At 36.9% G+C, this 16364-nt stretch overlaps 2 protein-coding genes across 3 annotated transcripts in view; one reads left to right on the top strand and one right to left on the bottom strand.

Annotated features, from left to right (window-relative positions):
- Positions 1-16364, top strand: part of LOC148657391 (uncharacterized) — a 311965-nt gene that overhangs the window by 11112 nt on the left and 284489 nt on the right. The window contains exon 6 of one of the 2 annotated variants that reach the window (XR_015940960.1): positions 5490-5884. Coding sequence is in view for 1 of the 2 variants with exons in the window: in XM_088643635.1 (XP_088499761.1) it covers positions 5490-5552 (63 nt within the window). In the remaining variant the exon portion in view is untranslated. Of the gene's footprint in view, positions 1-5489; positions 6135-16364 lie in introns of those variants that run through there. The other variant, XM_088643635.1, reaches the window with a different exon arrangement.
- The window catches only part of acad11 (acyl-CoA dehydrogenase family, member 11), an 89297-nt gene continuing 80173 nt past the window's right edge, over positions 7241-16364 (bottom strand). The window contains exons 15-20 of the mRNA XM_088643627.1: positions 16228-16313; positions 15818-15889; positions 14627-14781; positions 10911-11027; positions 9888-9997; positions 7241-7946 (exon numbers count right to left, since the gene is read on the bottom strand). Coding sequence (XP_088499753.1) covers positions 7832-7946; positions 9888-9997; positions 10911-11027; positions 14627-14781; positions 15818-15889; positions 16228-16313 — 655 coding nt within the window. The 3' untranslated portion in view covers positions 7241-7831. The remainder of the gene's footprint in view (positions 7947-9887; positions 9998-10910; positions 11028-14626; positions 14782-15817; positions 15890-16227; positions 16314-16364) is intronic.

Below are 16364 nucleotides of genomic sequence, written 5' to 3' on the forward strand. Positions count from 1 at the left end.
CAAAATCTCTTCTCAGTCCAGTTCTGGGAACTGTTTGTAGCTGGATTACTGTTTGTAGTTACTAGGATTTAGGATAGTCAGGTGCCATATTAATGTATAAAAACGGACAAAATTTAACTTCATGACCACTTTATTTTGGCTTGTTTTCAGCCAGTATTCTACATTTTTCAGAGAACAAAGCACATTCTCAGTATGGAGTCTAGGCATGCATCTACAGTATCTTAGTCTATGCATGGGATTACCCTAAAATAAAACATTATTACATTGTACTAATCATCCATATTAATCTCAGGATTACCAATACAAATTGCTTAACTGTAAAGCAAAAATTATAGTTCTGACCTTGCTGTCCCAGTACTGTAGGAGGACACTGTATATATTGTAGTAATGCTGAGGGGCAGAGCTTATAAGTAGAGCAATGCAACCAGAGCTGAAGGCAGCCTCTGTTCTAGTGAGACACAGCTGTTGGAGGTTCTATAAGAGCAGGTTGGGTAGTTCCCTGCGTGGAGAACAAGCCAGCTTTTCGGTCCTGAGCTAGCCTCACTAATGAGAGATAATAAGATCGAGAGTCTCCCATTTAAAATGCTTGGTGCAATGGGGTGAGTTAGAGGTGACACAGCCAGAGCATATGTGGCACCGGCATGCAGGTGTAACCGTCTAGCTACCTCATGCAGAGGGACAGGAGAATGAGAGACCGTGCCAAATTTCAGAGAGCAAGAAAACAAGTCAGTGTTTAGTAGCAGCGGGTTTGAGATGCTCCTGTTGTCTGTAACGAGAGAGTAGGCACTGTGCTGCGAACAAGCTGAGAGAGACTGTGTTTGAATATAACTATTCCTTTTACATCAGCTGGATGAAAGCTTAATATTGCGAGCAAGCTGAGCTGTCCCTAAAGCAGGCAACTGTGTTCTGTGAGCGAGCTGAATCAGCAGTTGAGCAACAATCACTTCTAATAAGACGTTAACAGTAACACTAGTGGCTGTGTGTGAGGGCTGGAAAAGAAGAACCGGCAAAAACTGCAGGTTGCAATTCTGCCCTTGCGAGGGGATTTAGAGAAATCCTTTCTATTTTAAGAGCTGGCTTGTTTCTAAAGTGGGGAGGGGAGAGGGCTCTCAGTGTGGGACTGAAAAGCAGTGAATGAGAACGAGGGTTCTGGAGAGTCCCTCACTCTACGCAAGGAGACAGAGAGATGGAAAGGATCCTTTCTGAATACTCAGTTGAGTTCAAGGAAGGTACAGGTCCTGTATAGGGCATGAAAGGGTGTTACTGCTACTTGACGTGTTTTGTGCTGAAGGCATGCAGTGGCAATGGAAAGGAGGGCTCCACTGCATGCCCTCAACACACGACGCTGGCTACCGCATGCAGAGTCACCGGACTGAGAGTGACGGTGCCAAAATTCAGAGAGCAAGAAAACAAGTCCCTGTCTGTATGGTAGCAGTGGGTCTGAGATGCTTCTTGAAGCATCATGTGTTGAAGGCATGCAGTGGAGCCTTCCCTTCCCTTACCACTGAAAGCCTTCAACACCGAGGGAGATGTTGGATATATGACTGAGGGTCTAGAGAGTAGACAAGGGTGTTGAGAGTAGACAAGCTGAAATGGTGTGAGCATAAGAAACCGGTGAGTTTATGCCTTGTGTCTTAGTTGTCCTGATGACAGGGCTGAGGTAATAGCACCACTTTCGGAGGAGAGTGCACATGGGAGAGGAAACTAAATTTCCCAACAGACTGTGAGGGTCAGTCTGATGTCACCTATTCAAGGTGATGGCCGTGATCCATGAGACTGACTATCATTCTCACTGACTGGCCCTGGACACTTCCTCTTCCTGCATTTTAAGGAGTCACCTGACTCAATTGGCTTTCTGCAACTGGTCAGGTGACTGAAAGCAGCATCTCATTCCCTCAGAAAAATCTGGGGAATGTGGTCTCAATAGGGCTGTGCTTTTCCATTTAAAAAGTATTTTTTTTATTTGATTTAATAGTCATACAAGGGTTAAATCTTTAATTAGCTATGAAACTTATGAAATGTCTCAATGGTCTCGGTAGTTCATAACATTGAATGTTTCTAATTTCTAGCTTCTTAGTTTAGTGAGCTACTATGGCACTGGGGAATTATCTTTTATTCTTCCATCTTCTGCACAATCAATCCCTAAATATGATTTGATTGACATAGTACAGTGTAGGTAGAATGATTTTGATCTGACTCTGGTACAATAGCTAAGTGCCAGCATTTACAATACCAAACGCTGTCTTCATGCAATCCTGGTTTATGAGAAATTAAATGAATAAATGAGGACTTAAATATAAACAACTGGCACAGAAAATGGAACAGTTTAAATATAATGGTTAGCCATGCATCAGTATTTTACATTAAAAATGTTAAAAATAAGCAACATTATTCCCATGTCATATTCCGTAGCTATACAATTGTTTTCAGAATGACAAGGATCTTCTCTTAGAGTGTATCTAAAGTAGGTTGTTTCATTATGATTACTGACCATACATTCTAGATTCAACTGCAAATGTGTGTGAGATGTTGTACAAACCTGACAGACACATTAAAGAAAATGCAGAGATAATCCAGTTAAAAGAACGGTCTGTCCTATTAGTTTAACATTTCAACCTGAAAGAACAAAGAGATCTCTACAGAATGAGAAGAAGGAACTCAAGAAGCCTTTTCATTCTGAGACATTTTTTCAGCTCTTGGAGTCTCCAGGGCTCCAACAAAAGTGAGCATCACTTCAAGAAATAAAACCAAGAGAAAGAATAATATCACTCTCAAGCTTTAATTAGCATTTAGATCACTTTGGGGTTTAAGCCGGCAAAAGGGTAAGATTTCATATTCTTTAGAATTTATTTCCATTCGTTAGAGGAAACCATTAGTCATGGTTTCCTCTGGAGGAATACTGTATCTTCCGGATTTCTTTCAAACTGAATTTCATTCCCTAATGGTAATTGATGCTATTATTGATCTGCTTGCTTCATTAGACATTTATTTAACTTGTTTCTGTGGTCAGTCCTGAGTTCCAAACTCGCTTACTGTACTAACTGTTACTCTGCTTTGATGACTGTTTCCAACAACTCCTTGCTTGCCATTATGTGTGAGTCAGCAGCTCTAATGCTGTAAGTTAATCAGTTAAACAAGAGAGAGCAACACACCTGAATAAGAGCATTCTGAAACTCAGAATCTGGTACTGTGTTGACACAAAATTAATTAGTAGCAGGGAACCTGCAAATAAAACCTCCCCTGTATGTGGGAGTTTAAGTGGCATACAATCCAGCCCTATTAAACCTATCCAGCCCTGTTTCACGTCTGTTTAACTGTACATCTAACCCCTACTTTAGACGGTAAGTAGCAGTGGAATGTAGCCTTAACTTGGTTGATCCCATTTAGGCCAGTTTACTCTTCCCATCTTCTTTCTTACTAGTAGACTGGCACGGCAATGATCAAGGCTGCTACTTAGGGTGAGCCTGGTTCTTTCCTTTATACCAATTTTAATGCTTTTGTTTCATTTTGTAACGGTCCAGTATATTCCAAATCTTTCAAATTATTACAAATGTCTAACATCAGGAAGACTGTGAGGGGGTTTCTTAATCTATTTACAGGGAATCGGCCGCCTACAGGTGCAACCAATTCCATAATATCCTCTTGGAAATGTTGAACTTCGTCGTTTTGGGAGTGACTCAATGTTGCCCTCTGCTGGCTCAACCCTGTTTTTACACCCCCATTCTCATTCTGTTACACAGTAAGACACAGAAGAGCACACTGTACTGTACATCTACAAGTATTTTCTAGAAAATGTAATAACGATTATTTTTCAAAAATGGCAATGTAAATTCTACTTAATGGGACGAGACCTAGGAAGATGTCTTGAGACATACGGTATTTAGCCTTTGGCCACCCTTGGGCCAAACAATTAAACAATTAAACAATTATCCCATTCACATAACCATACCTGAGTAAATCATTCCTACAGTATTTTTCCAAAGATTTTGAATTATAAATTAGGTGAACCCATTTTTTAAAATAATTTTTTAAAATTAAAATATTTAAATCAAAACTTGATTCGTTAATCTAAACATGTTTTATGGGTATAGTAGTTATTAGAAAAATCTGCAAAGCAAAATCCCAAACTAAAATATATTGATGTTACAGTATAAAGTAAACAGTATGGATTCACTCCCTGAATTACTGCTTGCCTTTGCACACCAGGATGCTGCAATTCTCATCCTTTTTTTAAATGTTTAAGCTCTGTGAAGTTCGTTGGAGATTGCTGATGTATAGCAATTCTCCAATCTTGACCACAGATATTCTTTCGGATTGGGAGTGCAGCCCAGCAGCTCCTTGGTTTTATGATGAGTCTGGAAATAGTTGACTGAGGGTGAGACTCTTGCAGAAATTGCCAGCCGACAGACCTGAAGGAAATGGACCTGCTAAAGATATTTGACTAGCAATTTGGGCCCTGACTACTGAGGGGAGTTTGACAATGCCACCGAATATTCACTTTACTCTCATTAAGCTGATCCAATGTAACTGTGATCTGCAGAAAGATGAATTTTATCCCAGTTTTAGATCCTTGGTAGACGAAAGAAGGTTTTCCTTCATTTCTCCCCTCAGTCTTGACCAGATTCTCAGGCCCTGCCAATGAGATCCAGCTCCATAACATAATGACAGAAGGGATGGTACTGTCTGGATAGATAAGACTTTATTGATCCCAAAGGGAAATTGATGTGTTACAGCAGTCCATCCAAATACAAGCAAAAAAACAGACATCAGCATAGACGAAAAATTAGAATGATGTGCTGTGTCGTTTCCACTAAACATTTTCTTTTCAGACCAAAAAGGTCTTGCTTTCAACAAACAACATTTGCCCCATTTTTGCAGTATAACTTACAGTAAATGCTTTGTTGCAGACTCCATGCAGCAGTTAAGATCACCAGGATATTGTTGACTCCTGGACATTTTCTACCATTAAAACGCTGTGGATCTTTCCTAAAATCAGTTATTGTTTATTGCTATGCGAGTTGTCATTTTTCTTCCCAATCTCTCAATGGATTATTGGAAAAAATGCAAATATTTAGCTTAGAATGGAAATGGCGTTAACAGTCTTCTCTAAAACATACTGTACATGCATGTTTTTAGATATGGAAGGTACCTTAAATGTAAAACAAACAAAAAATTGGGGTCAAGACTTGGACGCACTATATAACAAGACCTTACTGATTTGTATTGAAGCAAGTTATCAAGAAATAATAATAAATTACATTTACTCAATTGTACTCAAACATGATCACCACTGCTGTGAGCATTTTAGATTATCAAACATTTTTGCTCAAACTAAAATGAAGTACTGTACTTCAATAGAGCTATTACCTTTTTATTTGAATTTTTTTTTTGTGAAGTGAAACTTTACCTTTTCCTTTTTTATTAACCCAATGCTTATAATGTAATATCTGTGGTAAAATCAGACTTCCCTCCTCTTTTTTGTTCCACAGGGATCAAGAGTCAAGCGGAATTTAATGGCAAAGAAGAAAAAAATCAAGACAATCGTCTGTTGATGAGCAAGTTACAAAAATGATTGGCAACACATTCTTTGAGCTCAACGGAATGTTGTATGAAGCCTGAATTCCTGAAAATGACTCTGTATCATACAGTAAGTAGTTAACACAGCTGTGGTATCTTCACGTTTACACTCTAATCTGCTTCCTTCTTAGAATCACAACCAGAACTTTTGCACTATGCTAACAGTGAACATGTGGAATGTCTTATATTAGACAAAAGAGGAGAGAAAAGCAAAGATCATTCACCACTGTATGAATATTTACTGCAAATATAGATATAGAACAGAAGCTCCTATTAAGCAATTATTTTCCAATCTTTCTGAAAAAGAGTGAATTCAAATGTGTGAATAAATATATCAGTCTTGCCTTCCTTTAAACACTTTGATGATTTTTGTGTATTCGACCGCTGGAAATTCTTTACTACACGTGTGTATGTTTGTATTGCAAAAAATTATAGCCTCAGCTGAAGTAGAGCATACAGTATACAGTATACTGTGTAGACCTTTGTAACAAGACTAAATGGAAAACAACAATTTACCAGCATGATACTTTTAAAGTAAAAAAAAATGAAAACTTTAACATTGTGTGTAAACTCTTTTTTAAAAAAAAACAACAAACAATGAGTGAGTGTGAATTCATTAATGGTAAAAAGGACAGCATTTTGTAGTGAAAAAGATTATAAGAAGGATTCTAACAAAGCTCTATTCTGACACCTACTGTAGGACTTGTTGTCAGGACCCGAATCCTTCAGAGGTGGTGAGCACTTCTTTGGTTCTTGCCATAATATTGAGTCTTGAGGTGGGGGCTTAAAAGATTCCACAGTGGGGCCAAAAGTTTTTTCATATTTAAATCAAACAGAAGATGAAATATTTCAGTTCTTGTTTTCTCCAAACCTTTTAAAGACGTGTTGGTTAGATCTGTGCATCTAAGCTCTCCGTGTGTGTTTGTTTGTGCTGACATCCCTCTCAGTATGTATATCTCAGTATATCAGGGAGAGATGCCAGAAATTGCTTCCCCATATTGGTTCAAGGGTGAGTTTTAGGTACAGTATCTTAGAAATACCCAGAGTGGTATAATTAAAACACTAACCCTACAATGACTTGGATTTTGGGGCCCATAAGTGGGGAAAAAAGTTATTTGCATTTCTCATTATAATGAGAAGGACTTACAATACTGTCAAGCAAAATACTGTAAACAGATAAAAGGTAATAAAGATAACTTTTTTGGCAGATTAGTTTATATTTTCACTTCATTTGCCTTGTGTATTTATGTAAAAAATAGGGGTTTTGATGAAGATTCTACATAATCTGCAATGATTACTGTGTGTTTTCTCATCATAATAGTAAAGTATTTCCCATTATATACAGTAATATAGTGCAAGCATAGGCTTAATTAGTGCTGCATGTTATAATTTCAGATGAGTAGCTTTAAAAACAGTAAAATGAAAATGTGACTGAAGGTTGGAGACCTTCTAGCTTTACAATGATAACCAATGAGCACCATGTTTCTTGAGTATTAATCCCAAATTAATGCTGCTTGAAAACACTATTTTTTTACAATGTGGCATTAACAGATTGCTGGACATTCATTCTAATAGACTTTGGGTATAAAAAGGGATAAATCTTGCTTTTCCATTTTGTTCAAAGATACAGTTGTTGTTCTTAACAAATAAAGATCTAAAAGAAAACATTTCAATGTTTATTTTCAACTTTTTTTTCAAAATTTTGACACCATGATTATGCATGTAAGACAAATTTACAGAAATTATAAATCCAACAAAATAAAATGCTCAGAAGTAATGTTTTCTGATCAGCTACTTATGTCACATTACACTACACTGTATAACAGAACATTAATGTAGTACACTTACATTAAACTATGTAGGAAAACAAATGAAATCGGATTTAATAAGTAACTCACAATGGTATTTACCATTTTAGTCAAAAGACTATAATTTGGTCCAAATTATATATGGTTTATTGTGTTATCATTAGCCATATTAATGTTGCTGCTGATTAAAAATTAAGTCAGGAAGTAATTTTGTAGTATTTTTAAAGGATATATTGCAAGACATCCTGTAGTTAAAGGCACACTTCATGTTGTTTAGAAAAGAAAACTATGATACAGATACAGTATGCTCTGATAAAGTGCCGATTTTCAATCCTGTGATGTTGATAATATGCTCTCTAATAAATCCCATTTCTTTTTTTTATAATAAAATAGTGTGCAGTCAACACTGTGTTATACTATGACTTTTAAACACCCCATCTCCAGTTTCACAGCTTAGCAGAGAACTTCTTCAACTGGTCTTTCAGTTCCATTGTGGCTATGGACGACAGATGGACCTCATCTGGGCCATCAGCAATGCGCAGTGTCCGCACATAGGAATACCTGTAAGAAAGGGCATGGTTAACAGACACTGAAATCACTACTCTTGATATATAAAAAATAAACAATGTAAAAAACAAATAAAGAGTTTGTTTTAAAGCAGTTCAGAGGTCGGTGCGGTGGCTCTGTGGCTAACGATCTGCGCCTGTGGCTGGAAGGTTGCCGGTTCCAATCCTGCGGCCGGCAGAGGAATCCTACTCTATTGGGCCCCTGAGCAAGGCCTTTAACCCTAGCTGCTCCAGGGGCGCTGTATAAATGGCTGACCCTGTGCTCTGACCCCAAGCGTCTCTCCCTGTCTGTGTGTCTCATGGAGAGTAAGTTGGGGTACGTGCAAAGACAAATTCCTAATACAAGAAATTGTATATGGCCAATAAAGTGATCTTATCTTATAACTTGATAATCAATAAAGCTAGGATACATATTGTAGATCTCTATTCTACTATGTTCTGAGGCTTATTAAGACAAAGAAACAAGCTACAGGAAATGTTATTTGTTTCGGATATGAACAAAATATACACAAGCTCACAATAGGTTATTGAAATTTTCCTTGTATTAATTCTACATCCCCTGTAACACTAAGCATTAATAAAGCTTAAACTGCCTGGTATGAATTGACCTCTGATGACAATTGATTACATGTTTATAAACACATTTCTGATGTTCACATGTGTAATTTATATATATGAGATTAATTTGATGTAAAATAGTTATAAACACTTATAAAGAGTCAAAGAGTCAATTGCATCCATCAAAGTGTTGGCTACAATATGTAATGTGTGTAACTGCAACACTATACAGTACATGTATAATGTATTTTTGCTGTCTTGACAAACTGATCCATGTGCTGTTTAATATCAAAAAGCTTACAGTAAATGTTCAGTTTCCACATACAAAAAAGGATTTTGACCAAATAATGTGGGACCATTTGGATATTAACTTCATCATCATCTGCTAACATTAATTTGAGTGGAAATAAATTTGTAAAGTACAATACATGTCTAGATTCAGCCATGTCAGTGTACTTCAAGTGCCTTCTCTGTACAGTAGGTGCTGTAGTTGTGTACAGCAGTGCTGATCATTAACCTATCAAATTAATGCTTATTATCCTTGCCAATCTAGTCTTTTAAGTTGCAAATAACATATGATGAGACCCTCACTCTAAGGTTAGCAGTACAAAAATACTAATAGTCCAAACAAGTATAGCAGCCTGAGATATTTTTGCTAGAATGCTCCAATGTTTTTGCAGGCACAGGCTGTCAGTTCATACTAACAATAGCAGCTTAGTACTCTCTGAATGTTAGATTTGAACTCTGTCACTGAGTTGCTAATGTGAATGGGATGTTTGTAGCTCCCAGGGTGAATCTGATGTGTTTAGATGCAGCTGTAGGGCATGCAAAGAAGGCAGACAGCAAGGGGTTTATAGAAATCTTTGTTCAAAAGATATATCTGGGAGAGACCCATTGGATTAATTTGTTACACTGTAGCTAATAACTACCAATCTTCTTTGGTTCTTATGAATAACTGGGTCCATTTCAAACCTCCAGAAATCTCTAAGTATGTTCCTCCAATAAGAATGGAATAATAATAATGGACAAATAATAGTTTTCCAACAACCACTTTTTTAGAACAAGGCTCCCTGTATTGATATAAGTATTAATATGATATTTGAAACAGTATTTTGTTCACTACAATAGCTAAGAGAAAGTATATGCTAATCAGGTTTATATGCTTATCATGTTTTCAAAGGAGCTAGTAAACAACAAACTGTTACAACAATGTTTAGAACAGAAAACTATGAGGCAAAGCCATTGTTACAGTACTGTATATCACAAACAGTGCAGACTGTTCTGCTCACATTGACTAGAATGGAGATTGTATTGCAAGGCCCATATTCTATACTCACCATAGAAATAAATGTCAGTGATTGTTGAGTTTCCTACTTACATTTGAGCTAATGGGAAGTCCCCACACATGCCAGCCCCTCCATGAACCTGAATGGCAAAGTCCACCACCTTGCAAGCCATTCTAGCAGCAGCTACTTTAATCATTGCAATCTGCAAGAGAGGAGAAGCCCATTAATGAACTTCACTGCCATCCAGAATGCTACAGAAACTCTAACAACCTGTAACATGAACGCCTATAATAACAACGTAGAACAAACGTTGGGGGGCATTATTCGGGGAGAATCTTCTTCTTCCAGCTTCTTCATTGCTACTATAATACTCTGTGTCCATAGAGTATTATACTCACTTTATAAAAAAAATTCTGAGGTTTGAGCTCCACTTTTGGAGAAACCCTTCAGAAATATGTGTGTTGTTTACGTTGTTGGTCTCAATCTCTTAATTTTTGTTTTTCATAACCCCAAAATAATTGCAATCATATGTTTTTCATTTTGTTTTTTCCTTTTTCATGTGAATCTTCTGTACATGACCAAGTTCATGAAGACAATACATGATTTCTGCATGTTTTCAGAAATTAAATACTATTCAGTGTTTGCAGGTCTAATGCTCCACAGCACATTATCTAAATACTGTACCTTGCAGTGAAATAGTCCTAGTTGATTCACAGCTCTGTCTAGACATCTCTAGACAGTTATGAAATTAAAGCTTAATTTTTGTAAAGCACTTCAAATTTCCACTAAGAAACTTGACGTTTTCTTCGTCACTTTTTTGCTGACTTCATTCATTTAGAGATTTTGTTCATTTTGAAAATACCTAATGTTCCTCAAAATGACAGAAGCCCTCATACTGTATCTTCTTTATTTTGTCGCCAGCTGATCTTCATGTCAGTTCTTAACCTACTGTCATTTTGACACAGGATCACAATATAAATCTGCAAAGGACAACTTTGTTGTGTAGACAATAGACAAAATGTAGACATAAAAACGTGTTTAAAGTGACATGCAAAATATCAAAAAGCAATAAATTATAAGGTTGATAAAGACACATAATAACACTTTTAACATGCCTGCTTCCTTGCTGCTGTGTTTCCTAAGACATCAATGGCATTTGCAGCACTGAGAGTCAGCAGGCGAGCTTGTTCGATGGCAATGCGACATTCGGCAATCCAATGGGCAACAGCTCCCTGCAGTCATCAAAAGAGCAACATGATTAAAAGAAACAAACATGCTGATATTTTAGCTCAGGGAGCCATGTAACACTCAAACATTCCTGGTTTTCTCAAGGCATTTTTTCAATTCATATGTAGTGGGACAGTGCTGAGGCACTGGGTTCAATTACAGACCAGGGCTGCTATCTGTGTGGAGTTTGTACTGTATGTTTTCGCCAGTTTTGCATGGGTTTTCTCCCACAATCCAAAGACATACTGGTAGGTTAATTGGCTTCTAGGAAACGTGGCCCTACAGCAGGTACAAGTGTATGCGGCTTTGCAGTTGTGCCTGTGTGAGTATGTGAGTACCCCGTGATGGACTGGCATCCCATCCAGGATATACCCTTCCTTGTGCCCATTTCTTGCCAGGATAGGCTCCAGCTCCCACACAACCCTGAATGGGAGGAAGTGGTTAGAAAATGGATAAACCTTTATGCAACTCTTCCACAGGACAGGTACAGAATCCATGGACTAGAGAATTGTTAATGTACAGTACAACCCATCCAAAAAACACTAACAAAACTATCCATCCCTTTTCTAACCGCTCTCTATATTAGGCTTTCTCCATATTAGAAATGTTTCCAAAATAAAATGATTTCTTTCAACACAGTACACAGAAAAACTAATGCACGCATTTTCTACATGCAGTCCAGTCTTTTCTGCAACACTAAATTGCATTATATCCAGATTTCACCTCATTCAGAATATGACTGTGTGTCACTTTAATAAAACAAAAAAAGCAACCCTAGATCTCGATTTTTAGCGTATTTTCGTCGGCTTCCAGATTGTAGTAAATGGACTGAATTGGATCAGAATCTCCACAGTAGCTGTGTGTAGAACACCCTTTAAATACTGGGCCTCTAAATTGTGGAACAACCTCCCAAAACAAAAAAAAAAGCCACTAGGGCCTCAGCCTTTAAATCAAGGCTCAAGACCCATTTCTTTAGACTGTATTTAGCACGTGATCTAATAGGGCTGCTGATGTTCAGAGTGTGATGGGTAACAAGGATCTTCTGCCCAGTTACTGTGACATACTCCCCCAGTCAACAAGAGTGTTATTAGTGCTGAGTAAATGCTTGAATCCACAATAAAACAACAATACAGAATAACATGTATTCCTAAGCTCTAGATGGCACCAGATTGCTACAAAAGTTCAAAAGTATTTGCTCTAAATAAACAGCAGGAAAACTATGTTGAAATACACAAGAAAATCTCTAATACATTTCATTATCCACCCTAACATAGACAAGTTATTAGTCGAATTTAAAGAAAGACTGCATGTTTTGAAGACACTTGGTATTTAGTACATACTGTATTGTAGCTTGTCCTTCAACAAAGCAAGAGCAAATTACTTTGATGAAATAAATGTATTTATCCCATATTCACCAGGAACCACTAGAAATTAGTTATTCATACCAGTAAAGCCACAGCACCTATCTATGTGCACAGCTAGAAATATATTTTTCAAAACTTAGGTACTGTACATCCTTCTCTTTTAAAACTAGACTGTCACTGGCTCATCTGCATAAACAGGTCTAAACAGACAGCAGTTTTCTCAGATTTCATAATGCTCACAATGACTGCACACGCAATTCAGTAATGGGGGTACTGACTTCTCCAACTATTTGGCCAGGCAGTCATCCCTCAAACAAAGGCCCATTCTAACTACATTATTGGTATTTGTATCTTCTGAACAAATTGTTTGATATACTCCTTCATAAACAAGTATCAATGGGGCATAACAGAAGATTTCAGAAGTTTCTATTTTATTAATTGCAATTGGCATTAAACAAGTAGCTAAACCAGTTGTATACATAAATACCCCCCATTGTATACTTAGTATACATACATAGAGTCCATTGTATACATAATTACCTCCTCTGGTCAGCATTTATTGAACCATTATGGGGCAATAGTTAAGTAATGAGTTTCTTTACTCCATTTTTCCTTTCTCCACAAAACAAACATCTGTATCACTGTTGAAAACTGTTCCAAGAAAAACGTTATTTTCACTTCAATTTTGCAAAAACAAATTACAGGTTTGCTGACTTAAGGTTTTACAGTTATGTTTTTCTTTAGAGAAAAATATTTAGTCTCAAAGAAGAGACCAACTTAAAATATTCTAAGAACTGATGTTTGTTTTTTGTTTACAATCAAACAATAACAGGAAAACAGTCCATGCTAGTATACAGTAATTATTAATTGATTTTCTTAACTTTTGTAAATAGATTTATTTAGGATATTATGTATGAAAAACACATTCCTGCTCTGGATTACCTCAGAGAAGGGAAATTAAATAAAGTATATTCCTAGGCTTCCGCTGAACACAGATACAGATTTGCCAATAAACAGGTTAAAATTCTCATTTATACCTGTGGCCATACCCCTGCTCAACAGATGATTCTTTTGTGCATGTATTGTATATTTGATTTTTTTATATTGAATGTGATGATCTTCAAAAGAAAAGTCTTGGAAATGACTTGATTTAAGTGTTACATTTTCTCCAAGGCACTGATAAATTCATCTGCATAGCCAATCAACAGTGAAACACTATTTAGAGGACACAAGTGGAAATATTTTATATGTGCATTTAAAACTGAAAACAGGAAGCACTTTTTATACAAAGGGTTGTGGGTGTATGGAGCAAGCTCCTGAATGTTGATGAAGCCAGTACTCTGGCTTCTTTCAAGAAACAATTTGATCAGATCCTTGGATCAATTAGCTACTGTAAAAGAATAAAGAAGCTAAAGAGGCAAAATGGCCTTCTGTAATTTCAAGCCATTATTATGTGCTTGTGTTTGAGGTAGAGTCATACATTTGGCATTGTTGTATGTTTTCTTCCAAACGTTTTTAGTAGATAAGGCAATGAGTGTGATCAGAGGGTAGTAAAACACAGTTATGGATCCAAGTAATTTAACAAGCCCCATTCATTCTGTATGAGTCAATTTTCTACCATTAAAGTGGCCAAAATTTGGTGAGAGACCATATGTTCATTTGGCACTTTACCATGGAGAATTCCAGTGCTATTATCACTATCTTTCATTTGACTGGTAAACCCTGAGTTAGCATAAACTGTTACAGATGCTTTGGCAATATTTATTCTAGAATAACAAAACAACAAGTCCATAATGGGCAGTGGCCTTCCTTATCCATGTTTCTAATTTTCCTCTATGATTCACAAAACACAGACTTCCTGGTTGTTCCAAGGCATCTAGTTGAATTGGCTGGAGCTACAGGAGAGTCTCTGTGTGGTCAGTAAAATTCACTTTCAGCTTGCATTTGAACAGTGAAAACTGTAGTTTCCTACAGTTTACAGTACGTGCATATTTTTTTTTATTTTCTAATGTGCTTTGAGATGCTAGATGCTAGCAATATAAACATAAATTTGAACTGCACACTGTTACATAAATTGGACACCAGAAATCCTGTCATTGCAAACAGAAAGACAGGCTCATGTGCTTAAACCAGTTTACAGGACAGCTGCATATTTGTGTTCTCCTATCAGTGATAACAAAAAAACTTAATCTCCTTCCTTTGAAGTGGTGTTGCAAACTTTCTTTTCCTCAGACACTCACGTGTTGGTACAGTTTCTTTCCAAATGTCTGTCTGCTGGCAGCCCGCTGACACAAGAGCTCTAAAGCTCGCTCTGCTAGCCCAATGGCTCGCATACAATGATGGAGACGGCCAGGTCCCAGTCGACCTTGGGCTAATTCGAACCCTCGGCCTTCACCTGAAAGAAATAGGTTCAATAACTTTCATTCTCCTGTCAAAACAGCAAGTGACAATGAGGCACTAAACAGGCCTCTGCATGCCAAGAATGTTGAGGTTCCTGTACTAAATCTCTTTCAGTATATAACTCACATCCTATGAGAGTGGACCTTAAGGTTCTCCTGCTAATATACAGTATAATAGACTACATGGTCTAGTACCAGGCTCCTTAAGAGTTTATAGCATGAGTAGAGAACACCACATTATCTGAAAGCTGTTGAATGTTTCTGACTCTACCAAAGACCAAGTTCTGCTGTGTAACTCATTGGCCAAATCCATTCAGTACTCTGTGACTTTCAACATTTCTAAAACTCTCTTACAGTTACAGTGGCCTTGCTTCATGAATTCAAGAACTTAAAGCAAAGAAACTATGAGGTACTCTACTAAACTACAACATTTAGTAAAAGTGTGACCATAAAATTAGGTCAAATACTTATTTTCACAAGAGGTGCATGTGTAGCTGAAGGGGTCACTACTGCATTGCAAAACCAAAACAAATACTCTTTTTCAAACCAAGTTAAAATCCAGTGGTGCCCAATTAATTTTGTACCTCTTGGGAAAGTACAGTCACAGCTGACCTCTAGAATAGCCCGGATTGAAACAAGTTATTTTTGTACAGTATGTGTGCTCCAAATGCAAAGGCATGAAACCTGTTATTTAATGTGCCAATCCCTATTTTTAAAAGACTAATTACGGTGCACGTATGTTAAAACAGACCCCTGGTGACAACTGAGAAAAGAGAAAGATACAGTAGTTTTTCAGTAGTTAAATCAGTTTCTACTTGCATAATTAATTTACAACTAAACCTCAGATCCTAAATGACAACTGCAGTGTTGTAACTAATCCTCAGAAATATAAATGACAGAATATGGATAAAAATGTGTAATTATTAGTTTTGGATAGACTAATAATAAAGAATATACATCATACAGCAGTTTTGCATTTTAGCTTCTTGTAATCAATATACTGTATAATGCAATGCTCTAAGATGAACTTACCTAGAATTATGTTGGATGCAGGTACACGGACATGATCAAAATGTACCTCAAAGTGACCTCCATGGAGAGCATCTGAGGAGACCAAATACAAGAAGCATTTCACTTTTTGGAGTATGCAATGAATTAATCAGTATAGTGTTCACCTCTTTAACCATAAATGCCAAGCCTATTTAATATTGTTTCAAATGATTTATTACAGTACATTTGGTGATACACTGACTTTTTTAGCATTTTATCAGCATACTGTAAGCGAAACACAAACATTTTGGTAAAATACACAGGATTCAAATACAATTATTTTGAAGGACAATACAAAAACAAAAGAGAGAAAACAACAACTTGACAGTTTGCTATTCAGGCATATTCAATTTCAGGCTGAAACACATTTGATGGCAAAAATGATCTCTTACCATCTTCTCCAAATACTGTCAAGGGTCTGATAATGTTTACACCCGGTGTGTTTAAAGGGACAAGAATCATACTGTGCTGTTTATGTCTGAAAAACAAAACACAATTCTCTAGAGCAACAGACTGGAAATCCATTAGG

This window comes from Lepisosteus platostomus, chromosome 8 (genome assembly GCF_059453375.1).
Source record: "Lepisosteus platostomus isolate fLepPlt1 chromosome 8, fLepPlt1.hap1, whole genome shotgun sequence".
In the NCBI taxonomy this organism is placed as follows: domain Eukaryota; kingdom Metazoa; phylum Chordata; class Actinopteri; order Semionotiformes; family Lepisosteidae; genus Lepisosteus; species Lepisosteus platostomus.